The sequence below is a fragment of the Lepidochelys kempii genome, chromosome 20 (genome assembly GCF_965140285.1).
Source record: "Lepidochelys kempii isolate rLepKem1 chromosome 20, rLepKem1.hap1, whole genome shotgun sequence".
NCBI classification, from domain to species: Eukaryota; Metazoa; Chordata; order Testudines; family Cheloniidae; genus Lepidochelys; species Lepidochelys kempii.
The window spans coordinates 23930407-23958151 of NC_136399.1; the positions used below are offsets into that span (position 1 = coordinate 23930407).

The 27745-nt window shown below is 62.2% G+C and overlaps 1 protein-coding gene across 1 annotated transcript; it reads left to right on the top strand.

Moving 5' to 3' along the window:
• The first annotated feature begins 2789 nt into the window (after positions 1-2789).
• Positions 2790-15983, top strand: PLPPR2 (phospholipid phosphatase related 2). Its single transcript, XM_078849549.1, is given in 11 exon segments — positions 2790-2985; positions 7290-7408; positions 9213-9422; positions 11099-11219; positions 12164-12330; positions 12332-12418; positions 12714-12890; positions 13966-14050; positions 14053-14102; positions 15170-15288; positions 15793-15983. Coding segments are annotated over 10 exon segments (1188 nt in total). The 5' UTR covers positions 2790-2985; positions 7290-7342; the 3' UTR covers positions 15899-15983.
• The last annotated feature ends 11762 nt before the right edge of the window (positions 15984-27745 follow it).

The window sequence follows — 27745 nt, forward strand, 5'->3', positions numbered from 1 at the left end:
TGTGAAGGGAGTGGACTGTTTCCCATGAGCGTTCACGTTCTCCTTTTCTGTTCTCCTTTGCTTTTCCCACCAGTTCTCCCCCGCCCCCCACCCCTGGATCCCCGTTAGCTTGCACCTGCCTGAGAGAAAGCTGCCCTGACGCACATGCTTCATGCACTCCCTGGGACTCTTTCGGGGCTACCCAAGGGGTGCAGGGTGAGTCACAGCGTGCCTTGCCTGTACCCCAAACTATGAGCTGCTGGCACTGCAAACCCGGCGTTTCCCCTCTGCCAGCTGGCAATTTGTACACCCCAGATGCCCTCGGTGAGTGCTTGGATCAGAGCAGAGAGAATCTGTGGCCAGCTCCATGGAGCTGCTTTGCCCCCCGGCTTCACTCTGGCCCAGGGCACAGGTCCCTCCAGCCTGTCCATACACCCTGCTGCATTACGCTCCAGCACCCAGTCCCTCAACATCGGGACACCCGAAATGCAGGCGGATGCGCTGCCCCTGTGGGAGCAGCTCCCCGCCCCCATTCAATACGCACGTAGCCATGTGTATAGTCGTTACATCATGACGTGGGCAAACTTTTTGGCCTGAGGGCCATGTATGGATATGGAAATCGTAGGGCAGGCCATGAATGCTCACGAAATTGGGGGTAGAGGTGTGGGAGGGGGTTAGGGCTCCGGCTGGGGGTGCAGGCTCTGGGGTGGGGCCAGAAATGAGGAGTTCAGGGTGCAGGGAAGACTCGGGGGGGGCGCCTGGGGATGAGGGGTTTGGGGTTCAGAGGGCGGGAGGGGGATCAGGACTGTGGCAGGGGATTGGGGCACAGAGTGGGCTCAGGGGTGCAGGGTCTGGGCAGCATTTACCACAAGCAGCTCCTGGAAGCATGTCCCCGCTGTGACTCCAAGGCATGGCCAGGCAGCTCTGCGAGCTGTCCTGTCCACAGGCACCACCCCTGCAGCTCCCATTGGCCAGGAACCTTGGCCAATGGGAGCTGCAGAGGCGGCGCTGCGGACAGGGCATCGCGAAGAGCCGCCTGGCCACGCCTCCGCATACTACATAGGAGCCAGAGGGGGGTCATGCCGGCTACCTCCTGGGAGCCGTGCAGCGCGGGGCAAATCCCCGACCCCAATCGCCAGCGGGAGCAGAGGGCTGGATTAAATGGTCTGATGGGCCAGATGTGGCCCGTGGGCCATAGTTTGCCCAACCCTGGTCTAAATCCACCAGACAGTTATTTGACCCAGCTTAAGGAAAAGATTCAGACAGAAGCCGTGTCATGGACTCACAGGCCCCATGCTCACTGGGCTCCCTATAGCCCCTGGGAGGGACCTTCCATGTGACAGGCCCCCATGAGGGTTCCACTCTCTCCCTAGGGTTCGGTCCTCTGGCCCCGCCACCCCCTGGGACCTTTCCTCTGAGCTTTCTGCATGCCTGTCTCTCCCACTCAGGAAGTCCATTTGCTCTGGACCCCGGGGGCCCCCACCCCCAGAGGGACCAAAGGCACCCTGATCTCGAGCCTGCAGTGACCCTCAGCCAGATTAACAGAGGGTTTATTGAACATCTGGACCCAGCAAAGGGATTCTCAGGGCCCTGGACCTAGCAACCTTCAGCCCAGTTCATCTAGGTCGATCCCATACCCTGGTGGACTCAGGCTGCCCTCTGCTCCCCGTCTCGACACCCCCTCCTTCCAGCCGATCATCCTACAGCCTCTCCTCCCTCCTTTGTCCTCGGTCCCAAGCAGACAGGTCACCTGGGTCCTCTCTCTTCAGCCCTTTGTCCTCCCACTGGCCAGAACCGACTGGCTCCCAAGATGGGGTGGGCCTCCCAGTCGCCCATTTGGAAGCTGTCGCCGCAGCCTCGAGGGTTAGAAATTTCCTTTTTCTTCAAGACCGAAGGCTGAAATCATCCCATCTCCCCTGACTCCAGGACCTGGGGCTTTGAGGAAGCCAACAATGATCGTGAGACTCCTGAGCATTGGCCACACTGGACCTCTCACCCACACACGAGAGCTGGGGTCCCCTTTTCACGAGACCCTCGTCCCGGCCGAGTGTCACCTCCATAATGGACCCCCCCATCTTCTCCCTTTCTCCTGGGACTCTGAGGTCTAGCCCCGCTCCGACTCTCTCGGGATGTGACGATGTGACTCAGCAGGGAGGGGGGAGTGTTGACCTGGGAATGTGCCCTGGGGATGGGAGACCTGAGAGCCTGTCACCTGAGCCAGGAGGGGGAGGGGGAGGTAACACCTCTGCCCAGGAATGTGAACAGAGGCTGCAGCAGGGAACCTGCTGGGTGGGTTTAGTTGCAGTTTGGGGGCTGGGGAGAGGAACACAGGGAACCCCAGGGCTGGGGTCTAAGCTCCCTGCTCCCCCAGAAGGACTTGACTGTGGGGTCCTGGGGGTACCCACAAGCTCTGTTTTGGACTGCGTTCCTGTTGGCCAATAAACCTTCTGTTTTACTGGCTGGCTGAGAGTCTCAGTGGATCCCAGGAAGAGGGGTGCAGGGCCTGGACTCCCCCACACTCCGTGACAAACACCCCTGTGGCATGTGTGGAGATGGGGGGGGGGGCGTTTTAAGCACAGTCCCACCCAAACTGCTCCCTCCAGATTATGATCGACCCACATACATATTTTCTCAGACCCCTTAAGCGGGGGGGGGGGCAGGGGGACACAATACAAACCCCAGCGAGCACCAGGACAATCAACCTGCAAAGAGGGGCGGCATGGGGGTGGCACAGCCCCTTCTCCGCGCCTGGACCTCCCCCGCAGGGGGCACATGCCTCATGTTAATGACGCCAGCTGATCCCCCCCCCTCAGCTCCCACCCCCGCCCCTGCGCCGCCCCCTCGCTCTGGAGAAGCCGCAGCTGCGGAGCGGCTCCGGAACCGGGCGGTCGCCGCGATCCAGCGCGATGGAGCCGGGCCGGCGACCGGCGGAGCAGTGACCGGCCGGCGAGGAGCCCCGGGGGCCTGGCCGGGGGGGCAGCGATGGCTGCTGCCTAGAGAGGGGCGGTGAGAGGGGTCGGCAGGCCCCAGCGCCGGGCAGCGGGGGCACCGACAGCCGCTGGGGGGGGGTTGGGGGTGTTAGATGGACAAATGCGGGTGTCGGGGCTCGATGGATGGGGGGGTGTATGGCTGGACAGAGGGTGAGGGGCTGTATAAAAGGGGTGTATGGAGGGAGTGGGGCGGGGATGTATAAAAGGGGTATATGGAGATGGATGGATAGAGGGGGAGGGGCTGTATAAAAGGGGTGTATGGGGGTGTATGGATGGATAGAGGGGGTGTATATGGATTGACAGAGGGGGGAGGGGCTGTATAAAAGGGGTGTATGGGGATGGATGGATAGAGGGGGAGGGGCTGTATAAAAGGGGTGTATGGGGATGGATGGATAGAGGGGGAGGGGCTGTATAAAAGGGGTGTATGGGGATGGATGGATAGAGGGGGTGTACATGGATTGACAGAGCGGGGAGGGGCTGTATAAAAGGGAGTGTATGGGGGGGTGACTGGATCGATGGAGGTGGGTGTGTGGGGCTGGATAGATAGAGGGAGGGGGGCTGTATAAAAGGGGTGTATATGGATGGAAGAGGGGGAGGGGTGGGGTTGTATAAAAGGGAGTGTGTGGGGATGACTGTATGGCTAGAGGAGGGTGTGTGGGGCTGGATGGATAGAGGGAGAAGGGGGTGGGGCTGTATAAAAGGCGTGTTTGGGGAAGGATGGATAGAGGGGGTGTATATGGATGGATAGAAGGGGTGGGGCTGTATAAAAGGGGTGTGCAGGGATGGATGGGTAGAAGGAGTGTATATGGATGGATGGGGGGAGGGGCTGTATAAAAGGGGTGTATGGGGATGGATGGCTGGAGGAGGGTGTATATGGATTGACAGAGTGGGGAGGGGTGGGGATGTATAAAAGGGGGTGTATGGGACTGGATGGATAGAGGGGGAGGGGTGGGGCTGTATAAAAGGGGTCTATATGGATGGATAGAGGGGGTGTATATGGATGGATAGAGGGGGAGGGGCTGTATAAAAGGGGTGTGCAGGGATGGCTGGATGGCTGGAGGAGAGTGTATGGAGAAGGATGGATAGAGGGGGAGGGGTGGGGCTGTATAAAAGGGGTGTGTGGGGAAGGATGGGTAGAGGGGGTGTATATGGATGGATAGAGGGAGGAGGGGGCTGTATAAAACGGGTGTGCGGGGATGGCTGGATGGCTGGAGGAGGGTGTATGGAGATGGATGGATAGATAGACGGGTGTTTGTGGGGCTGGATGGATAGAGGGAGGAGGGGGTGGGGCTGTATAAAAGGGGGTGCCTGGGATACAGAGATTTACAGCCCCCAGCCTGGCACAGTCTCGATGGAATCTGTAGCCGGTAATGGGTGCAATCGCTGGGCCCGGGAGCCAGGCACCTGGTGACTCAGAGCGAGGGGGCCTGTTGCTAGTGAACCAGGGCTGGTGGCGGCTGGATCCGCCCCTTGGCCCAGCTCAGGCAGGGGCGATGGGGCCGTGGCCCTGGCAGAGCTGTACAGGTGGGGGGGCAAATCAGAGCCTGACTCTGTGCAGAAAAGGGGGGCGGGGGCTCGGCAGGTGTGATGCCAGTTGAGGACCTGGACAGTGGGGCTGGGGGTTGGGGTCTGGATCAGTAGCAGGGACCAGTGTGGGGTTATCCACGGGGGCTGGGAACTTTGTGGTGGGGGGGCTTAATTTCTATTTATCTCCACGTGCTGCCAGGGCAGCCAAACTGGGGTGTGAAATGGACAGGATTAGTGTGTGCGTGTGGCGGGGGGGTATTCACCCCAGTATCAGCTACCACACCCCTCCCGGGAGGTGGAGGGTCCTGACCATCCGGAAGAGAACTGGGGGAACCGAGCTGTCAGTTCAATGTAATTGTGCGGCGGGGGGGGGGGGCCCGCTGGCGCTGAAATGCAGCAAGACCCCTCCCCCATTCCCCAAACGCATGGGGCAGAGAGCAAGAAGGTTGAGATGAATTCGGGTTGTTGACTGCATTTATGGTAGGGTCTAGCATCCGATCGAGGTCAGGGCCCCGCTGTGCCGGGCGCTGCACAGACCCCAGCTGAGATCAGGCCCCCGTTGTGCCAGATGCTGAACACTGAGAGACGGTCCCTGCCCCAAGGGGCTTACAATCTACATAGATGCAGAGTGGGAGGGGAAACTGAGGCACACAGGGGGTCAATGAGGTCACACAGCTGGTCAGAGGCAGAACAGGTAACAGAACCCAGGAGTCCTGAGTCCCAGTCAGCCCCCAGTCGTGGGTGCCTGCTAAAGCTTTGTGCTCACTGGGTGCAGACGGCCCCGGGCAAGGGGAAGGGGTCACTCGGCAAGAGCTGTTGCCCTCTCTCAGGTGTGTGGGCTGGGGGTAGATTGTGCAGGTCATGCTGCTGCTTCTTCCGTGCTCTGTCCTCCTTCGCCGGGACTACTTCCAACCTCCCAGCCAATCAGCATGTCTCAGTCCAGCCCCTTCACCCAGGCAGTGCCCATCTGTCCACCTCTGCCAGGACTACTTCCAGCCACCCCACCAATCAGCACTTCCCAATGCCGCCCCTTCACAGGTGTGCTGGCCGCCTCTGCAGGGACTACTTCCAGCCTTTTCCTCTTGGTACTTTACCCTGCAGGTGGAGGGATACGTAAAATAGACCTACTGCTATTTACAAACGTTTCTAAGCCAGGGTTTCTAGAAATCGCGGGGGCAGCAGAGGTCGCCCCAGGGGGTGGGAGAAAGGCTCCTACCTCGGCTGAGCCACACTTGGATCTCGTCGCACCCTCGCGGTGGCTTGGCTCACACGCCCCATTTCACGGGCGACCGAGCGCTTCTCGCAGGGAAACTCCGGTGGCACAAAACCCTGGAGTGTGACTGAAAGTGTGTCTGGGCCCGCCCCCTCTCGCACGAGCATGTCTGGGCCCCGCCCCCTCTCTCACGAGCACGTCTGGGCCCCGCCCCCTCTCACACGAGCACATCTGGGACCTGCCACCTCTCGCACAATGCATGTGGCTGGGATCCGTTGTCTCTCGCATAGGTAGGATTCTCCATCTCTTGCATGGGCAGACAGGATCAGACAGTCCAACTGTCAACCCGTTTAACAGTTCTGTCCAGCCCCCGAATGCATCCGGCCCCCCCAGTTCTACAACACGGCGTCCTCCAGACGGCGTGCCCTGGTACGTACGGTGCGGAGTGGAGGTGCCGCACGGAGGAAGCCGCTTGGTAGAGCCCAGGTTTCGGTATGTCGCCCGTGGAGATGCCACCCAGCTGGCACCCGGCCTGCGGCCCCGAATGGGGCCCAGAACCTGCCGAGTCCAGTGACCAGAAGCAATTTCGGCAGAGGTGTTTCCTGTCAGAAAAGGCCATTTTGTCACAGTTGAAAGGTGGATTTCCACCTCCTTTTTGACAGAAAAATTTGGAAACTGATCAAAATGGAGCCAGTCCTTCTGCTGCGTACAATTCCTTATCCTCTTAAACTTTCACACGCTATTACATTCTGTTGTATACCTTTACATTATATATTCCCTTATACTCGGAGATTATATGATTTATTATTCTCTTACCTTTATCTCATTATTCTACTATCTAGACTTTAGATTATGTTACATTGACAGAGCTATAATCTGAATAGAGAAAATACCATCTAATAGAAAAGTGTAATAGAACCGAAATACCAAAAAAATAATGGATTATATTTTTATATGAGGATATTTTCTCTGTTTAGATTGCAGCTCTATGCAAGTGCAAGAGAATCTAAACCGAGACAAAGAATCTTTTACACTTTGGTATTCAATTCTATTTTCTCTGTTTAGATTCTATGACACACTTTCTCGTTCACCGCAGCAGATCTTGTATTGTGCTGTTTTACATTCCTCTCGCTTTTCCATCTCATGCTGAGATCTCGCCTAGCTCATGTTTTCTGTCCTGTTTGAACGCTTCAAACGTATCAAAAGAGAGCGTCCAGCTGCTCCCGACCGTCCGGCATTTTCCCCAAATTTCCATTCCACCAACATTCCAAAATCTCGACTCGTCGTCCCGCTTCGGGGCGATTTGTCAGATTGTCCCAACGCCCCAAAGGAGCAGGGACAGGAGGCCAAGTGGCAGGATGGCAGCCAGATCAGGAGCCCGTGGGAGGCCTCAGCTGAGGGACGGGCTGTGGGGGGCAGCCAGGTCTCAGCCAGGAAGATGAATCAGGGGAGTGGGGGGCAGTTCACATCATGCGAGATGCTGCTTGGGGAGGGACCTGGGGTCTCTGTTTGCACCGTGCATGGGCAGGGGGCTGTGTAGGGATGCAGTGACCGCTCTGCCTTTGGGTCTCCTTTGCTAGGTGCCCCCTCCCCACGGAGGGACCCCCTCTCTCCCACGCCCGGAGTGGGCATCATGGCTGGCGGGAAGCAGGAGCTGAAGAGAAGCGTTTCCATCATCCCCTGCTTTGTGTTCGTGGAGGTAAGGCATTGGGCCTGAGGAGCGTGGGGCTGGGCGCCAGGAAGCCTGGGTTCCCTCCCTGGCTGTGGGAGGAGAGTGGGGTGTAGTGATTAGAGAAGAGGGGGCTGGGAGCCAGGACTCCTAGGTTCTGTTCTCCACTCAGCTTAGTGAGAGAATCCAAAATTAACCAATGTACCTTAAAACGGGGACCTGGCACTGCGAGCTTCCCTGTGGCAATATTGCAGATCCACCGGCCCGGTGCTCTCGCACGGCCCTGGGAAGACCCCTTCAGTGCATCAGCCCCATCAGGGTCGCACTATCTCACTGGGGTCAGCCCCTCGGCTTCCCCGCCTCCTGGGACCGAACATTCAGCACCCCTGGGTCATGCCGTGAGCTCCCTGCAGCGAGTCCACCTGGATTGGAGCCCTGGGGGAGACTTGCACCCCCAAAGGGAGCCATGCCCCCCGACTTCCTGATTCCGGAGTGACGTCCCTCCCAGGAGGGTTTATTAGTTTCTGGAACACAGCAGAGCAAGCCCTTAGTTACCAGAGAGAACAGAAAGTTACAGCCTGGTCCATCTGGGTCATCCATGCTCCTTAGTCGCTAGGTACCAAATGTCCGGGCATTTGGTGCGGTCCTTGTTTTCTGGGACTCTCCATAGGCCTGGGGTCCAGGCGTCAGTCACACCTGGACCTCTGCAAACAGTAAACAACCTCCCCCAACCCCACCCCCATGCAGCACATAAGGGAAACTGAGGCACACAGTGTAGTCATACAAAACATTATGAAAAATTCCCACTTTGTCCCAGGCAGTGCCCCGGCCAGGGGGACTCCAGAGCTGTGAGCTTCTCTGCAGCAGTGCCCAGCCTGGGGAGATGAGGAGACTCCAGCACTGCAAGTTCCCCACAATAGTGCTCCAGGCCAGGGGCGAGGAAGACAGTGCTGTGAGCTTCCCTGCAGCAGTGCCCTAGCAACTCCCCTTCCTCATGCCCTAGCACCAGCCCCTCCTGCCATGAACCCTCCAGAGGTTAGACACAGGGGTTTTGCTGTGGAGGAGGGTCCTGCGTTAAACGGCAAGTGTGGGGGGGAGATCATGTTGGGGGGGGGCTAAACGACCCCCCTTCACCGTCCAGCTCAGGAGCACGAAGTCGGCCTAGAGAGCCAGGGCCACGAGCCAGGGAATGAAATTTTCCTTCTGTCACTTCATAAAACCCTGGGCCTGACCCTTTGAGCTCACTGCCAGGGGCTGGGGGGGGGGCCAAGGCAAATCCCCAGCCCCCACTCCCTTGCTTACAGGATCCTTCATCACTTCCTTCCCATCCTAAACAGCCCCCATGCCCCACCCCAGAGGTGGCTGCATCTCAGCACCGAGCAAGGGGTCCCTGTATAAACAGCCCCTGCACCCCACCCCAGAGGCAGCTGCATCTCACTGCTGGGTGAGGGGGGCCTGCAGCCTTGAAAAGGCACAGCGTGGTGTGGGTGGGGGGGTTGGATTTATTTGGGTGCTCCGGCTGGAGGAGGGGCAGGTGGGTGAGGGGGGGAAGCCCTGGGGGGAGGCGAGGGGGGAGGGAGCAGCCGTCTGCCCCAGTCTGACCGAGGTGGGTGCCTCGGCCGTGAAGTGATGCGGAGCTACAGCAGGCAGCCAAGCGTGAACGGGAGTGCACGAGGGAGCTTGCACGGAGCCGGGGGGGCGGGGGGAGAGGGAAGGGGGAGGCGGGACGGATGGTTCCTGGGCTCCCCCACTCCCAGCCCGCGACTCTGCCTCCTCGCTCCGCTCCGCCCGGCGCTCAGTCCGGGCCGGGCGCGGGCCGGGGCCGGGCGCTGAGCTGCCATGTTCTATTTCCAGCTGGGTGATCATGGCGGGCACGGCGCTGCTGGCATATCACTTTGAATACACCGACACCTTCCCCGTCCACATCCAGGGCTTCTTCTGCTACGACAGCACCTACGCCAAGCCCTACCCGGGGCCCGAGGACGCCAGCCGCGCCCCGCCCGTCCTGGTCTACTCCCTGGTCACCGCCGTGCCCACGGCCATGGTGAGGGGCACCCGGGCAGGGGGTGGGGCTGGGGGGGGCGTGTACATTGGGGGCTGACGTGTGGGTCTGGCATGGGGGGTATGGAGGGCTGGGTGGTGCCCGGGGGTTCTGGTGGGGCTGGGATCTCAGAGGGATTGGGCCCATGAGTGTCACACCTGGGTTCTGACCCTCCAGACCCATGCCAACCCCTTGGGCTTGGGGGCAATGTGCCCCCCCAAGCAGAGGCTGCTGTCAAGGCACCCACACACCAGCCCCATGTGCCCCATTGGGGGCCAGTGACCAAGGGCCCCCCCTGCCACAGGGACCCGCTGGCACCTGCAGAGCATAGTCTGGGGGGGGCTGCTTGGGGTTCTCAGAGCCTCCTCCGGGGGGCCCTCAGACCCAGCTGGGGTGTCAGGGTCCTGGATCCGGGCCTGGGTTAGCAGCTTCTGCATGGAGTGGGGTGTGGGCTGGGGGGCAGGACTGGTGGCTCCAGGAGACTGGTGGAGTGGAGGGGAGCTGGGGGTTTTGGGGGGCCAGCAGGGGTGGGGGCAGGGGAGTCATGTAGATCATCTGTGCAAAGGGAACAGGGAGCAGCTGGGGCCTGGTGCCCCCAGCCTGCACCCCCCATGCCAAGCTGGCAGCCTGAATGCGGCTGGTTCCATGTATGGCCAAGCCCCTGTCCTGACCCCACTGACCAGCAGCTGGACACGGAAAGCAGGGCCCCCCCCTCAGAGCACGGACGGGGCCTTGGGGCAGGAGAAAGATGGGGCTGGGCTGGGAGGGCCCCCACCCCAGTGCTCTGCCAGGGCCCCTCAGTCCCCACCCACAGCCCCCATTTCCCTGTCTCTCCTTCTCCGTCTTTGCCCTCTGCCCACCACTCCCGCCCCTCCATCCCTGCCCTTCCCCGATCCCCCCTTTGTGGGAACTGAGGCAGGGTTTGGGGGAGATAGGCCATGGCTCCGTCCCCCGCCTTAGAAGCTGGGAGCTCCCAGCCCCCCCTCCCTTCCCTCCACTCCCCCGCATCTGGGCTCCGTCCGCTCCAGTTGGCTAATCCTGGCTGCACCGTCTGCTCTGCGGGGGTGGGGGGGGGACCCAGGGAGGGCTGGAGGGAGGGGCTAGAAAGGGGGGGTCAGGGGATCCCCCACTCCTCCCTGCACAGATGAGGCTGCCTCACTCCTCCTCCACCCCCTGCCCCAAGGATCCCCCAGCACCTGGAGCAGTGGGGGCCAGCGTTGAGATCCAGGCTGGGGTCCCGATGGCAGCGGGGTGCCCCCTGGGGGCAGGACAGGGTATTGGGGGAGGGGAAGACTAATGGGGGGGGGCTCTTGGGGGCCCAATCCTGCACCCTGGGCCCAATTCTCAGTTATGGTGATGGCACTTTGTGCTTCTCAGATGGGAGCTCCCCTGCCTGGTCCCAGGAGCTCCAGGCTGGCATAAGACCCTGGCTTGGGGGGCGTAGCTGGAGCACACTGGGGTGTGCCTGCTCCCTGCCTTCCCACAGAGGCCTGTGCTGGGACAGAGCATGAGTTAGAGCAGCCCCGAGGCTGCCCTGGCTGGCTCCTAGATCCCGTCCTGCCGCCCGAGAAGTGGGAGGGGGCAGCCCCTGCGGATGGGGTCCAGGGGGATTGGGCCTGAGGTGGGGGGTGCTGATGGAGCCACTAACTGGGATCCTGCCCCCCTCCCCCGGCCCCAAGATCCTGGTCGGGGAACTGGCTGGATTTCTCTGCTGGCCGCGGCAGCGTAAGGAGAAAACCATCGTCTCTGGGGAATGCTGCTACTTCATCCCGCTGCTGAGACGCATCGTCCGCTTCCTGGGTGAGTGTGGGGGCCCCTCGCTCCCGACCCGCAGCCCCCTGCTCTCCTACCCCTGGGCTGTCCTCCCCCCAGCTCTGCCGGTGCCCCTCGCTGCCGACCCGCAGCCCCCTGCTCGCCCGGCCCTGGGCTCCCCCCAGCTCTGCCGGTGCCTCTCGCTGCCGACCTGCAGCCCCCTGCTCGCCCGGCCCTGGGCTCCCCCCAGCTCTGCCGGTGCCCCTCGCTCCCGACCCGCAGCCCCCTGCTCATCCGGCCCTGGGCTGTCCTCCCCCGGTTCTGCCGGTGCCCCTCGCTCCCGACCCGCAGCCCCCTGCTCGCCCGGCCCTGGGCTCCCCCCAGCTCTGCCGGTGCCCCTCGCTCCCGACCCGAAGCCCCCTGCTCACCCGGCCCTGGGCTGTCCTCCCCCGGTTCTGCCGGTGCCCCTCGCTCCCGACCCGCAGCCCCCTGCTCGCCCGGCCCTGGGCTCCCCCCAGCTCTGCCGGTGCCCCTCGCTCCCGACCCGCAGCCCCCTGCTCGCCCGGCCCTGGGCTCCCCCCAGCTCTGCCGGTGCCCCTCGCTCCCGACCCGCAGCCCCCTGCTCATCCGGCCCTGGGCTCCCCCCAGCTCTGCCGGTGCCCCTCGCTCCCGACCCGCAGCCCCCTGCTCGCCCGGCCCTGGGCTCCCCCCAGCTCTGCCGGTGCCCCTCGCTCCCGACCCGCAGCCCCCTGCTCGCCCGGCCCTGGGCTCCCCCCAGCTCTGCCGGTGCCCCTCGCTCCCGACCCGCAGCCCCCTGCTCATCCGGCCCTGGGCTCCCCCCAGCTCTGCCGGTGCCCCTCGCTCCTGACCCGCAGCCCCCTGCTCACCCGGCCCTGGGCTCCCCCCAGCTCTGCCAGTGCCCCTCGCTCCCGACCCGCAGCCCCCTGCTTGCCCGGCCCATCTCTGCACTAATCACTCCCCTCCTCCCGCAGGTGTCTATTCCTTCGGCCTGTTCACCACCACCATCTTCGCGAACGCCGGGCAGGTCGTCACGGGGAACCAGACCCCCCACTTCCTCTCCGTTTGCCGCCCCAACTACACGGCGCTGGGCTGCCAGCTGCCCGGCCCCCAGTACATCACCGACCGGGGGGCCTGCGCTGGGAAACCCCGCCCTGGTCACTGCAGCCCGCAAAGCCTTCCCCTCCAAGGACGCCGCGCTCAGTGCCTACGCCGTGGTCTACACCGCCGTACGGGCTGGGGGGCTGGGACAGGTTGATGGAGCTGTGGGGCAGAGGGAGGGGAGGCCGCGGGCTAGTCAGGGCAGTGGGATGGGGGTAGGGAGGTGGGGCAGAGGGGTTGAGGGGGCAGGGAGAGGGGACAGCACAGGGGGCCGTAGGGCAGGGAGAGGGGAGGCAGAGGGGCAGGGCAGCCCAAGGGAGGGGGAGGGAGGCAGGCAGTCTGCGGGCAGGGGGGTCCGGAGGGCAGGGCTTGGGGGGCTTCTGATGGCTCCTGCCCCCCCCCACGCCATCTCTCTCCCCCCAGATGTACGTGACGCTGGTGCTGGAGGTGCGGGGCTCCCGGCTGGCCAAGCCCACGCTCTGCCTGGCGCTGGCCGGCCCGGCTGCCCTGGTGGGGGTGGTGCGGGTGGCCGAGCACCGAAACCACTGGGCTGATGTGCTGGCCGGATTCCTGACCGGGGCTGCCATCGCCGCCTTCCTGGTGAGCCCCCCGCAGCCCCCCACCTCCCCGGAGCGTCCCCAGCTCACTCGCCTGTCCGCAGCCCCCACAGCCCCCTACTTGCCCCCCACGACCCTCCACCTCTCCTGAGTGCCCCAGCCCCCTCGGCTCTCCACAGGCCCCCCAGCCCCCAAACTGTCCCCCCCGAGCTCCCCCACAGCCCCCCACCTCCCCTGAGCGCCCTCAGCCCCTGCCACAAGACGCCCACCCCCACAGCTCTCCACAGCTACCCCACCGCCCCCCACTTCCCCAAGTCCCCAGCCCCTGCCACATGCCCCCCACAGCCCCCCTCGTCCCCCATCTGCCCCCCATGGCTCCCCACCTCCCCTGAGCATCCCCAGCCCCCTCAGCTCTCCCAGCACCCCCAGCTCCCCACCTGCCCGCCCGAGCTCCCCCGCAGCTCCCCACCTCCCCTGAGCTCCCTCAGCCCCCCCACCTGCCCCCCCAAGCTTCCCCATGGCCCCCCATCTCCCCTGAGCACCCCCAGCCCTGCCACATGGCACCCACCCCCCATGCCTCTCCACAGCCCCCCACCTGCCCCCCCGAGCTCCCCACGGTCCCCCACCTCCCCCAAGCACCCCCAGCCCCTGCCACATGGCCCCCACCCCAACAGCTCTCCACAGCCTCCCACCTGCCCCCTACACCCTCTGCTGCCCCCCACACTTCCTGACACCCCCCGAGCCCACCCCCACATGGTCTCCACCCCCACAGCTCTTCTCAATCTCCCACCTGGCCTCCCAAATCCCCCACAGCTCTCCACAGCCCCCCACTTGGCCCTTAAGCCTCCCGCAGTCCACCACCCCCTACCACACAGCACCCACCTGCCCCCAACCCTACCCCCCCGGACACCCCACCAAACCACACAGCCCCCACCTCACCCCCAACTCCCACAGTCCTCAGCGCACAACCCCCCCACCCGGGAGGCCTCTCAGCCACACCCCGGACTCCCCCCATCGCACTCAGCCACCCGTCAGCTGGGGGGCGCCGCGCTGCAGGGAGCGGGAAGGGGTCCCTAGGGGGGCCGGACCCTCCCTCACTCTGGGTCCCCATCCCCCAGGTGACCTGCGTGGTCAATAACTTCCGGAGCAAGGCGCCCGCGGCCCAGAAGCCGGCGCCGGCCGAGAGCCTGGCCAGCGTCCCCGGCGTGGGCTGCCCTGCGTCGAGAGCCCCCTGGAAAAGTTCAGCGTAGCCCAGGTGAGGGGCAGGGCACCTGCAACGAGTCACCTGGGGATGCGCCCAGCTCTGGGGAGCCACCAGCCAGCCCATCCCCCTCCCGCCGCAGGGCAGTGGCTGCATCCTCTGGGGCCGGGGGCTCTTTGCTCAGTCCCCCACCGTCCCGAGCCCCAGGAAAATGCAGGGTGCTGCAGGGCGCAGGGGTGGAGGTTGGGGGGCTGCAGAATGGGGGTGTAGGACTGGGAGAGCAGGTGTGTGGGGGGGTCACGTGGCCCCACTGCCATCCCCCTCCCCCACCTCACACTCTGAGCTGGCGGGGAGCTGTGGGGGGGGGGTAGGTTCCCCTCGGGATGGGATCAGGATGGGGGAGAGGCAGTGGGCCAGGACAGTGTGGCCTTAACCCCTGGCCCCCAGCGTGGGGGCTGGGAACTGCATAACTCCCCTGATCCCCTCCCCCCTGAAACCCTCACCCGTGGCCCCACGACACCTCAACACCCCCGCCTGCCCCCCAGGTCATGCAGGGAGCAGGGGTGGTGTTGGGGGGGGATGCTTCACCAGGCATCTGGCCCCCAGCACCCATGGCAGCTGGCTCTAGGGTGGGGGTGGCTCTCACAGTCGTGGGGGAGGATGCTGAACGGGGCGGGGTCTGGTGGGGACATGCAGGAGGAGTGGGGCCCAATTGGGGGTGCGGGGGGGGGGAGTATAGACACCGAGTCCTGCATCCTGGGTTCCTTCTCTCCCCACACTTTCCCCTCCCATTCCCACCCTTCTCCATCTCAGGCTACCCCCCCAGAGATGAGTCCCAAACCCCTTTCTCACCCCATAGGAGCCTCAGTCCCCCCTGTGAGGGCTCCCCCCTGTGAGACCCCCGATGCCCCCCATTTGAACCCCGCATCCAACAGTGTGAATGCCAATGACCCCCTGATCCCCCAGTGTGAACCCCAAAGACCCCTCAACCCCTCCAATTCCCCCACCCATGGTGAGCAAGGAGCAAAGGCCTAACATTGTTTCCATCTCTCTGTCGTTTCTTTCCCCCCCATTTCCCCCCTCCTCCCGCCTGACGCTGCTCTCCCTGGGGGGGGCCCTAGCGGGTCAGGGACCCCCCAGAAGAGCAGGATTTCTCCACGCTGCTCACCCGAGGCCTGGAGAGGCAGCTAGCTCGCTCCCTCCGCATGGGGGGCCACGCTGGGGCGGCTCGGCCCTACGAGTAAGTGCCACCCCCCCTACGCCCTGCTGGAGACCTGCCGAGGGAGCGCTCCCTCCCCCCACCCCCAGGCAGGTGCAGCCCAGTGCCAGGGAGGGGGGAAATGGGGCAGGAGTGGGGGTGAATGGGGAGGATGGATTATGGGAATGTGTTTTGGGAGGGCAAATTAATTTTGGGAGAATATGCAGATTCTGGGGGGCGTGAAACAGAAGTTTTGGGGGGAAAGGAGAGAAAAATGGGGGATTTGGAGGTGGAACAACCTACCAGGGCTGACCAAACCAGATTGTAGAGGGGATAACAACCTACCAGTGCTGCCCAAGCCATATTGCAGAGGGGATAACAACCTGCCAGTGATGCCTACTACCAGCATTGCTCCCTCAGCTATACCACTAGAGGGCTGTGCTCTGGGACCAAAGGTTGTGGGTTCAATGTGGGGGGCTGTAACTTTTTCAGGGGCTTTGGGGACACGTTTAAAGCTCTGCCTCCCCCCGTTTCTCTCCCCTCCAGGATCACAGAGCTGTGCTCCCAGAAATCACCTGACCCCCAGCTGTGTCTCTTCCCCACCACCCCCGACGTGCTCATCCCCTCCCGCTCCGTCACCAGCGAGGTCTGACGGAGACACTGCCCCCTGGGGAGGGGAGGGGATGTTGGGGCCCCCCCAGAACCCCCCACCCAGGACACCCCTTTGCCTATTGCCCCCCCCCCCGACCAGCACCATCCCTTTAACCAATTCCTCCCTGGTTTGTTTGTGGTTTGTAATGACACACTTGTAAGTGTGATGCGCGCGGAGGGTGTGTGTGTAAAATCGCACCCTCCTTTTCTATAGGGCCCAGCTTTCTTCCCCCCCCCCCACCCGAGGTGGGCCCAATCCTGCAGCCAGGGCAATAAGTGGGAGTTTCAATCCCCCCCCATCCTGCAGCTGCTGAAGTTGGAGTGATAGGAACAGAATTAGTGCCCCCCACTGAGAGCCCCAAAGGGCCCCCCAGCTGGGGGCTGCCTCCCCAATATGCAGGCTGGGCAGGTGGGAGATTGGACGGGGGAAGTGGGGTGGTATGTCAGTCAGTTTGATCTGGGGAGCGGGGCTGGGGACAGAAGCTGACAAGGGGACAGTACTGAGTGGGGGGCTGGGGGAGCAGTGGGGGCCAGAGGGGGGTGATGAAGGTCAGAGGGGGGTCAGGGGGCAGCGGGGGCCAGAGGGGGTGTCGGGGGCTGGTTTCAAAGGCCTCGGCAGAGCTCAAGACAAAAGGAAGAAACCAGCAAATTGGGAGCAGTGTGGTGGTGGTGGGGGTTGTTTGCAACAAATTCTGGGCCCTGCTGAATCTGGATTGAGCAGAAGATCAGGGGAAGGGTAGGAGGGGGCACGGCCGGGTGGGGGGGGCATATGTGTGAGGGGGTGGGCGAGGGCATTGGGGGGCAGGCGTGGGGGGCTGCTTCTGTCTCTGGAGCCCATTCATCCTGTCTGCCCGGGTCCTGGGCACCCCTACAGCCAGGACCCTTCTCCCTGGGGGGTCCCAGGGTGCCCCCCCCAAAGCTGTCGGTGCCCAGAGAAGTGGGGGAGGGGGAATCCTGAGCCCTTTGTGGGCAGCTCAGCCTCACCCATCAATCACAGATTATCGCTGTCCAACCATAGGGCTCAGATGGGGGAAGGGGAGGGGCTCGTCCAAGCTCCACCCATGGAATAAGCCCCACCCACAGGAGTTGCCCAGACCAGATGGGTGTTGAGTGGGGGGCTTGGTGGGCCCCTGGGCCCCTGTCCTCCTTGCCTGGGAGGGAAGGACTAAGTGCCCCCCCCACTCGTGGCACCAACAGAGCCGTGGCTGGTGGCTGATCCATGCCCCCCCCAGGGCTGGAGTCGTTAACGACGTTGGTGTTTAAGTGATGGGCACCGAGCCGGGGCCGTTCACACCCCTGCGAGTGGCTGGGCCGGACTCGCCCCCGCCGGGGTTTCCCCGCCACCGTCACACCTGGAGCCGGACTCACTCCTATCGTCACAAGCCAGGAGTGCGAGGGGAGCCCCGGAGCCAGGGGGGGCGGGGCGGAGCTGCTGCATCGACACCCCAACCTCCAGGGGGATCGAACACATCCTGGACCCATTTCTTCCCCCTTGGGTCGTCCGGCCAGGGCTGGGGAGTCTGCTGTGAAGAACCCCCCCCATGCTGGGATATGGGGGGGCAGGTGCCTGGGCTGGGGGGGGCGGGGGAAGGTCTGATCCAAAGGTGGGGGGGTCAGGCCAAATCTAACATGTTCCCACGAGGATTTAATAAAAATCACGTTTGTAACAGACGCTGGTGGCCTGGAGATTCGTCAGTCATCAGCCCCCCGAGTCGCAGCCCCCCAGAACGAGTGTGTGAGGCTGCAAGTGGGGCGGGGGGCAGAGATCAGAGCAAATAGTGCAATTGATGCCCCTTACTCCCGACCCGTAGCCCCCTGCTAGCCCAGCCCTGGGCTCCCCACTCCCCAGGCTTCCTGGCCAAATTCCAGTGTCACCCCCTCCTGATGTGACAGATCAGCCATGTCAGCCGCATGAAACAGGGCGTGTCGCTGATGTGGGGGGGGCTCATAGCATCCCCCTCCCCCTGCACCTCCAGGGTGGGACACTCTCCCCCAGGGACTCTCTCGAGCCCAGTTCATTGTCAGGGTGAACCCCCCAAGGCCCAGTGTCCCATTTCCCACCCCCGAGCCAGCCAGACCCCTGCCGGGGGCGGGATTGGAGCCAGTGCCCCCTAGAGGGGAAGGCCCCATGGCCTGGAATTCCCGGTGGCCTGTGTCCAGGGCAGTCCCTGCCCCCACCCCGATGTCCTGGGGGCAAATCTCTCTTCCCCTGATGCGGTGCTTTATTCTCCATTGCCATGGAAACACAATCACACGGGGGGGGGGGGCGGGAGGCGTATCCCAGGAGCATCTGGAGGCTTCGCAATAGCAAGAGAACACCCCCCCCCCAACCCTCGTGGGGGGGTATGCCAGGAGCTGGGATGTTCAGCAGGAGTTGGGAGGTAGATGGGCAGCTCCCCTGGGGGCAAGTTATTCCCTCCTTCCCTCCCCACTTGGGGGGCAGGGACCTCGCCGCTACTTTTGAAGGGTCCAGCCGGGGTAGATGGGCCTGCAGAAGGGGCACCCGCCCCTCCCCACCACCCCCTTGTGGCTGAGCGCAGCCTGCCTCAGTTTCCCTCCATAATGAAGGCCCTTAAAGAGCCCGGCGAAGGCAAAGCCAAGCCCTCCCGTGGCCAGGATTTAAGGGCTTTTCCCTCAGAGCCTTGAGCAACTTGACCCATCCCAACGTCGCGAGGCTGCCCCATATTCCCAGTTTGCCTAGCTCAGCCCCCCCCCACACACACACACAACAGAGCTTGTCTAAGCCTTTGGTCAGGTCCAGGGGCTCCGACCTTAATTAACGGCCTTCCAGCTAACGAGGCCCAGCCTGGGGCGCTCCTGCCCTTCCGCAGAGCCTGGCACTGGTGGGCTGGGCAGCCGCCCCCAGGAAGGGCCAAGTGCCATGCCAGGGCCCCCTGTAGCCAGCATGTTGGCAGGGAGGAGATGGGAGCTGCCGCGGGCATGGGTAGAGTGTGGGCTTGGGGGGCGTACGGCTGAGTGTGGGTCCATGTGCACAGGGTTCATGGGGGGAGGCAGAGGCATTAGCTATTCACTCAGTGCACTGCCCAGCCCCATGGGGCCTAGATCCAGCCCTGGGATGGGGCCCCTGCTGGGCACCCCGTCCCCCCACATCCCAGCCTGGGACGAACCTCGGAACCGTTTAAAACTTTCCCTCCAGCTCACCAGCTGGCATCAAACCGCTCAGGGTTGGTTTGCGTTTGCCCTGCGAAGGGACCCCTTGGCCGCAGGCTGGGGAGGGGGGATGCGGAGATACCTCCTGACTCCAAAGTGGGGGGCTGGTCTCACAAAAATTGGAAACCAGGGGCCGGGTACCCCTGCCAACTGGAGAGGGGTCCCCAAACATCAGCAGTGAGTGAGAATGTAATTACATCTAGTGTAAGACCGGTTGTAAAGACTGGGGTTAGGGGATTATGGGCTAGTGGTTAGAGCTGGGATGGGCCAGGAGCCAGGACTTGGCAGTTCTATTTCCAGCTCTGGGAGGGGAGTGGGGTCTAGTGTTTAGAGCGGGGGGGGGTATGGTGTGAAAAAAATGGGAATTCTTAATATTTTGTATGAATATGGTGTGTGCCTCAGTTTCCCCTCTGTGCTGCCTGGTTAACTAGGTGGTGGAACAAGGGAGTTTATTCTTTGTAGCGAGCCAGGTGTGATTGACGCCTGGCTGCCGGGGGCCCCATGCCCATTACGAACCCGGACAACAATGGGCCAGACAGTTGGTGCCTCAGATCTAATGCCCCAGGCTGGCCGCCCCGCCTCTGTGGGAAGCCAGTGGGAGAACAAAGTGCGAAGGCGGGTGACCAGGTGGCCTGGTTAGCCCGGGAATGAGAACAAACTGGTCTCTAGGCTAACCCAGCACCTGTTCCGCTGGGTTCCCGACTCTAATAAACCCTATTTACACCGCTGGCTGGGAGTCACTCCAGGCTCAGGAAGTCGGGCGGCATGACTCCCTTTGGGGTGAAAGCCTTCCCAGGGATCCAACCCAGGTGGCCTTGCCCCGGCGAGCTCATGGCTTGACCCAGGGGTGCTGAGGGCAGGAAAGGTGCTTACCCCAGAGAGAGCGTGACCTTAAGGGAGTTAACCCTTGAAAGGGGTCTGGTCTGCCCAGGGACTGTTCCAGAGCCGTGTGGGAGCACCGGACCTGTGGCTCTCTGACAGCTGGGAGACAGGATTTCCAGCTCTCAGAAGGGAGTGGTGTCTAGTGGTTAGAGCAGGGGGGACGGGGGCTGGGAGCCAGGACTCCTGGGTTCTATCCTCAGCACTGCCACTGACTGTCTGTGTGATCACTGGCACATCACCCCGGGCTAGGGTGGACAATGTGGGGTCCTGATAAAGGCTTGGGGTAGGCGTGGTGGCAGCGGGGGGCGGTTCCCTTCCTGGCTACCTCATTGGTATGCATCTCAGCAGCTGGGGTGTCTCAGCCCCCTGCGCCCTCCCCTCCTACCCCACACAGAGCAGGAGGGGAGTTAACACCTCATTGGGAAGCATCCGGGCAGCTCCCCTGCTCTGGGAGTGACAGGCTCAGGCTCTCTGCAGATACAGGCAAAGTCACTGTGTTGGTTACACCCAGGCAGCTCCCCCTCCCCATCGACAGGCTCAGGCTCTCTGCAGACTCGGTTATTGGACAGCCCGCCTGGGAACACCTTTGTTACTACAGAAACGTCACTCATTGCTCTACCAGTCCGTCAGTGCGCGGTTGGTCTGTCTGGGTTTAGCATCAGCTGGTGCCTTGGGCTTCATCTGAATGGCACAGAACAGCCGAAGGGGGCCGCGTGCCTGTTTAGCTGGGTACGGCTATGGGGAGGTGCCCCCCGTGTGTTATTTTTTCATTACTAACTTTTAGGCAAATTACGGTAGAGCTGAGCTCAGGGCCCAGGACCCTCAGTAAAGGACAGTCCTAAGAGCTCCTAGTCTATGTGGCTAAAGGGTGAGAAGGGAAACTGAGGCAGAGAGGCCAGTGATGGAGCTAGGAATAGAACCCAGCTCTCCTGAATCCCAGGCTTGTGCTTCTCCCACGGGGAAACGGCCGCCGGCCCCCCATGTCTCCTGCATTGCCCCTTTAAGTACTGCACAAGAGTCTTGAAGCCTCCAGCACAGGGCGCGCTGGACCCTGGGCTCTGTAGCTGCTGCACATGGCAAGGCCTGGCGCTGAGGGTCAGGAGTCCTGGGTTCTGTGGTCCTGGCTCTGACCCTCACTATAGCCACACTCCCTCCCCCATGCCTCAGTTTACCTCTCTGCAGGGATCCAAGAAAGGTACCTGGGGCATGGCTTAATGAATATTCATGAGGTGCTCAGAGCTCATTGGGGAGAAGGCACAGGGGCAGGGCATGGCGGTGTCACGGGCTGGGAGTATTTATGCCAAGCTCATCCCTGGGGAGGAGGGTCAGAGCCCCTGAGAAAGAACCAGCAGGGCCCAGCTCTGCCCCCAGGGCATGTTTGTGCCCAGGGAGCCCCAGCTCCCGGAGGCAGGTGGATCGCAGCTCTGGCTGGAAACAAAAGAGAGGCTTCCTGCCCTCAGGGCCTGAGTCTGCAGAGAGCCTGAGCCCCTCACTGTGGGAGGGGGAGTTTCTCCCTCCCTTCAACGATGTTCCCCATTAGCCGGGGTAGGTGGCTGGGGCAGGCCAGGATCCAGTCCCACGGTTAGTGTGTGTGTGGGGGGGTGCTTTTCTGACGAGACTGGCACCAGTGTTTCATGCTGGGGAGCTGGGGGATTGGGGAGGCTGAAGGGGTCAGTGAAGTTGGGGGGGAAGCTGGATGAGGGGCCTGGTGGGGCCCAGTGTGAAACCTGCAAGAAGAGCAGGAGTCGGGGCTGCAAGGGAGCCGGGGTCAGTGGTTGGTGTGTGTGTGTGTCACGCAGGCCTGTGCCAGTCATTTCACCTGTCCCCTTCCCCCCACCCCTCAGAGCCAGGTCTGGAGGTGCGTGATGGGGGGTGGGGCAGGGATCTCAGCTCCCTGCAGGGCTCAGGGGACCCTGAGAGTTGCCCCAGACCCTGACCCCAGGGGCACTGAGACAGGCCCTGTGTGGGGGCACGAGGCGCTCAGGCTTTGCATGAGCTGGTTTGCCCTCAGCTGGGCCTCTGGCAGAGACGGTGCCGGGCACCGGGGCCGTGCCATGGCGGGGGGGGGGGTGAGCCATCTCTGGGCATGGGACTGTGGGGGAGGGGTGAGCCAGTGCCAGGCACCAAGGGGGGGAGCGGGCTTGAGCCAGCCCTGGGCACAGGGCTGGGGGGGAGCCAGTGGGGGGCACCAGCGCAAACCCAGCTGGGGCTGAGCAGACTCGGTGCTAGGCCCAGGGCTGCCCACAGTGGGAGGCTGGAAATCCAGCTGGTGCCCCCCCCCCCGCCGTGTCCGCAGAGCCCAGGACCGGCCCTGCAGCCGGAGGCCCCAGTGAGGCACCGGTACCGGACCCGGGCCTGGCTGTGGGGGCGGGGTGGGGTCTGTCTGTCGGGCACCGGTGTGTCGCTCCCACCCCACCTCACTCTCTTTGTAACCCCCACTGCTCCCAGCCCCTCCCATCCCCCTGGTCCAGCCACGCAGGGGCCTAGCACTCACACTGGGGCGGGGGGGGGGTCAGTTTCCCAAGAGGGGCGGGGCCCTCCCCAGCTACCCACCTTCCCCCCGCCAGAGTCCCCGCTCCCCCCTCCCAGCCCCTCTCTCCAGCCCCCCCCCTCCCCGCTCCCTCCCCCCCCCCCCCCCAGATACCGGGGCGTCGCCTCCTTTACAACCACGATCCCCCCCCCCGCTCAGTCCCACGCCACTCGCGTGACTGTCACCCGCGGGCAGGCCCCACCCCACGCCGGGGCTTTGCCCCTCCCCGCCCCGGGCAGGCAGCGGGCACCCCGCCCCCCCCGGCGGGCCGCGATTCTCCCAGCCAGGGGCACAGGGCGTGGCATCCCCCGGGCTGCTGCGGGTCCTGCGCTCGCCATACGGATCCTTCCCCCCCAGCTGGGGGGTGTCACCCCACATCGCGTGACCCCTCCGCTCCGGGGGGGGGGCGGCTGGCTGCAGTGACGGCGAGGGGAGGGGGGGGGGCAAATCCAGCCCCTGGCTCGCCTCTTTTCTTTTCCCAGGCATGTTTACAGCGTGGAGCTGGGGTGTGTGGGGGGTGCTTTCTCTGGAGTCATGGAGGTTTCTGGACTGGGGTGGGGGCGATCCGGGGATGGGGGCAGAGAGGGAATGGGGGGCGGGGGGGGGGGAGGCGTGATTTTAAAGATACATCCGGCTGGAATTCCACAAGAAATCCGGGGATTTCCTCCGCCGAGAGAAAACATCGAGAAGGAGCTTGGGCTGAGGACGGACAGACAGACACGAGGCGAGCCCCCGAGCCCCCGCCCCGCGCTGCCTCCCCTCCTCGGGAGCTGCCGGACAAAAGAGGGGTGAGTCCCGGGCTCTCGGGTCGCGCCTTTGCCCCCCGGGAGCCTTTGCAGCCTTTTGCTATTTCTCTGCATGCCCCGGACTGGATCCGTTTGCTGGGGCGTGAGTGTGTGTTCGTGTCAGTGAGTGTGAGTGTGTGTTAGAGTGAGTGTCAGTGTGTGTGTGTTCGTGTCAGTGAGTGTGTGTGGGTCTGTGTGTGTCAGTGTCAGTGAGTGTGTGTGGGTCTGTGTGTGTCAGTGTGAGTGTGTGTGTGTTAGTGAGTGTGAGTGTGTGTTAGAGTGTGTGTGAGTGTCAGTGTGTGTGTTCGTGTCAGTGAGTGTGTGTGGCTCTGTGTGTGTCAGTGTCAGTGAGTGTGTGTGGGTCTGTGTGTGTCAGTGTGAGTGTGTGTGTGTTAGTGAGTGTGAGTGTGTGTTAGAGTGTGTGTGAGTGTCAGTGTGTGTGTTCGTGTCAGTGAGTGTGTGTGGGTCTGTGTGTGTGTCAGTGTGTGTTCGTGTCAGTGAGTGTGTGTGGGTCTGTGTGTGTCAGTGTGTGTGAGTCTCAGTGAGTGTGTGTGTCAGTGAGTGTGAGTGTGTGTTAGAGTGTGTGTGAGTGTCAGTGTGTGTGAGTGTCAGTGTGTGTTAGTGAGTGTGAGTGTGTTCGTGTCAGTGATTGTGTGTGGGTCTGTGTGTGTCAGTGAGTGTGAGTGTTAGTGAGTGTGAGTGTGTGTGTGTCAGTGAGCGTGAGTGTGTGTTAGAGTGTGTGTGAGTGTCAGTGTGTGTGTGTGAGTGTCAGTGCGCGTGTTAGTGTGTGAGTGTGAGTCAGTGTGTGTGTGTGTTAGTGTGTGTGTGTGAGAGAGATCCCCCAAGGTGGGGCAACATGCTAAGAAAACCCCGCTGGGTTTTTTCCACCCCCCCCTTCATTCCATTCTGCCCCATCCTTTCCCAGGGCCAGAGCCCCATTTCCCGTCCCTCCCAGCCCCCTGCTCTGCTCGCACTCCCCCAGCCCCTCGGGGCTGCTCCTCTTCCCACCCCAGCGTCTCCAGCCCACACTTCTACTCCCGCGGGTGGGGACCAGCCTGACTCCAGCGTCATTTTCCTAACCCGCCAGCACCGGTTTGTGGGCTCTTCCCCAGCCAGGCACACGGAATGAAGATGAAGCCCCGGGGTTATTTTCTGGTTGGAGCGCCCGCTCTGCTCCTTTTTTGAGGGTGTTTTCTTTTCCAAAGCATCTCCGGGAATGTTCCCCCCTCTCTGGCAAAATCTCTTCCCCCCCCGCCTTGTGTTTTCACATTCAGCTACAGTCTCCCACTGCTGCGCCCTTTCCCTGCTTTGTGGCTTTTCTCCCTGGTTCCTGGGTGGGTGTTTTCTTTTATTTCTTTTTTAGTGAGCAAAAATGTGTAAAGAAAAAAAAAAAACCACCCCCCACCCCTTATCCAGAAACCCGCCTCGTTTTTCTTCTTCTCGCTAGTTTGTCAGCCGCTCCCCGCCCCAGCCGATGGCTGGTTTGTGCAGAGAGAAGGGTGCCAGGGGCTCGGATTGACACCTATCAGGAGGCTCCTCCTAAGGCCTTTGCAAAGTACTGCGTCAATGGATTGGGAGCGAAACAGGCGAGCCATCAGAGTGCATTTGAAGAGCCCCAGGCGGGGGCCCCGGGCCCCAGGCATCTCGGATGCGGGCTGGGCAAAGCGGGTGGCTTGCCCTAAAAGTTGCCGGCTTCCACCTGTTTATCCATCCCCTAAAAGAACCCCCCACCCCCGGCCGGGGCTCGATTCTCAGAATACCAGGACAGCGGGGAGAACTGGGGCCCTGCCCAAATCTGCCCTTGAACCCCCATTTTGCTGAGTTCTTGGTCGGTGGGTGTGAAAATGCCTCGCGCTGATCATGGCTTCCTGGATTGGGACAATGCAATCCAGGGGAGCTGGCCTTGGTGCTGAAAGCGAACGATTGGGGGGCCAGGAAAGGGGAGGGATGGAGCCGGGGGGGGGGGGGGTGGAGCGCAGAGAAAGGCCTGATTGCAGGATAAGAAGATCTCTCTTGTCATCAGAGCCCAGAACCTTTGGACACGGCGGCTTTCCTAGCCAGGGTGAGCTCGGTCAGGGTTTGGGTAGGGTCCGGTGTGACGGGGCCCTGATCTCGGCTGGGGTTTGTTCAGCGCCTGGCACAATGTGGGCCCTATCTCGGGCAGGGCCTGGCACAGTGGGGACCCGATCTTGGTTGGTGTCTAAGCAGCTCCCGGTGTGATGGGGCCCTGATCTCGGCTGGGGTCTTTAGCCAGGACTCTTAAGACCTCTAATAACAATTCCAGAGCACAGGTATTTACAGAGCAGGGGTCCCCTTCTTTCCCTGCTAGGAGAAGGGTCCCTGGGAGCAATAGGGGGTCTTAAAGAAGAGTAGAAATCAAGGGTGGGGGCACCTGGGGAAATAATCTTACATCATGCTTCCAGCTGTGTAACCAGTCACGCAGCAGACAGTGCTGGTGTGAAGAGCTGCTTTGGGTCCATTAACACCCCCCAGAAAAAATACCACCCCCACAACACCCTGCCCAGAGCTCCGGAGTGTCAGAATTAAACATTTATCCGGATGCCTGGGTGTGTTCCCTGCTTGGAAGAGGAGAGGCTGCCTGACTGGTCAGGAGGGCGGGGTTCTAGAATCGGTGCTAGGAAGGAAGTGGAGTTTAGTGGTTGGAGCAGGGGGGGCTGGGAGTCAGGACTCCTGGGTTCTGTTTCTGGCTCTGGGAGGGAAGTGGGGGGCTAGTGGGTTACAGCAGGGAGAGGGCGGGGACTCAGGACTGAGGGTGAATGTATTTGCCCCCAGTTTTAGATCAGCTGTAAAGAGTAGGGTCAGGGCATTATGGCCTAGTGGTTAGAGCAGGGGCTGGGAACTAGAACTATGGGGTTCTAGCCCCAGGTTATTCACAATTGGACTAAGAGAGGGTGAGCCAGGCTAGACCCTCAGGGCAGCAGTTGCTAAAGTGACTTAAGGAGTTTGAAATATACAAGAATTAACCAAGGTGCTGGTCAAGCCCAAATAGACCCAGCCTTAACAAGGCCTTTTTAAAATGACTAATGGAATCATCGTTACCCCCAAGAGACTGTGAGCACATCCCAGCTGGGCCCGAACTAAAAGCCTTTCAGCCAGCCCCTCCCTGCCCCCAGAGCATTTCCCCGAGAGCATGTTCCTGTACCCAGCATTGCACTCGGGAGGCCCCATTGATTGCCCTGACACCCCTAAGTTAATGGGGTGTTTTGCAAGCTACCCACATGGGGCAGCGTATGTTTAGATACTAGCGAGTGGGGCATCTGTGAGTCAGGACTCCTGGGTTCTAGTCCAGTGCCGCTCTATTGGATTCAATGGGGCCAGATCCCAGCTGGTGTCAATGGGCATTGCTCAACAGGAGTCAATGGGCCCAGATCCCCAGCTGGTGTCAATGGGCGTCGTTCCATCAGAATCAATGGGGCAGATCCCCAGCTGGTGTGACCTGGCAGCCCTGCATGGAGCCAACGGAGTGGCACGGACATGCTCCAGCCCCACATGGGGTAAGAGCACAGACGGCCTGGCACAGAATCAGCCTGGCATCCTAACTCGCCCCACCCCTGTCCCCTTGGGGCTAACTCTCTATTTCTCTTTCAGCTCCTGCTTTCTCTCCTGTTTTCTCTGCAGGCTGGAGCTCCCCTCCGGGTCACCTGGGCAGGAGCTGTGCCCAAGAGGAACCCCCAGCCTGCTAGCTCCCTTCGGCGACGGGTATTCTTGGGTAGATAATACGGATTGCGTTGTTATTGCTTGAGAATACGCGTAGCCGAGGGGAGAGTCTCTCATCTCGTGCCTCTCTCCCTCCTTCCTGCACCAGCTGACGCTCACCCAGCCGGGGGCTCAGCACCACCCCTGGAGGAACACGGAATGGTGCCCACCCACACCAGATGGCACCAGCGAGCCAAGACCCATGCTGGCCCCTGTGTCATGCTACCCCATTCCCGCCCCTGCCCCTCAGTGATTGTGTTGGCCTGTGGAACTCCTCACCACAAGATGAGGAGGATTCCTGCATGGGATCAGACTTTTCCATGGGGAGCAAGAGCACCCAGGGTCAGGGTGGAGAGGGTCAAAAGAATAGGTGGTTTTAAACTCCCCTTGGGCAATGGGCCACAAGCTGACCCCCCAATATTGGTGGATAAGAGGAGATTGCCCCCCTTGGGGGGGCAGTTAACCTACCAATGGGGTTCTTGCATCTTCCTCTGTAGCAGCTGGTTCTGGGCCCAGCTGGAGGCAGGAGACAGGGCTACATGGGGATTCCTGGATCTTTTTCTGTTCATCCAAGCTGCTTCCCTGGAAAGCCAGCTGGGAGTCTGGACCCATTGAGTCCAAAGGTGCAACAGCCAGCTGAGGACTTGGCATGAGTGGGGGCAAATCACCGTTGCTCCACTGGAACGAATCAGCGTTTGGATCCGAGGCGCATTCTCCCCGGAGCCCGTCCTGCCCAGTCACTGGAGGCAGAGATGTTGGCCTC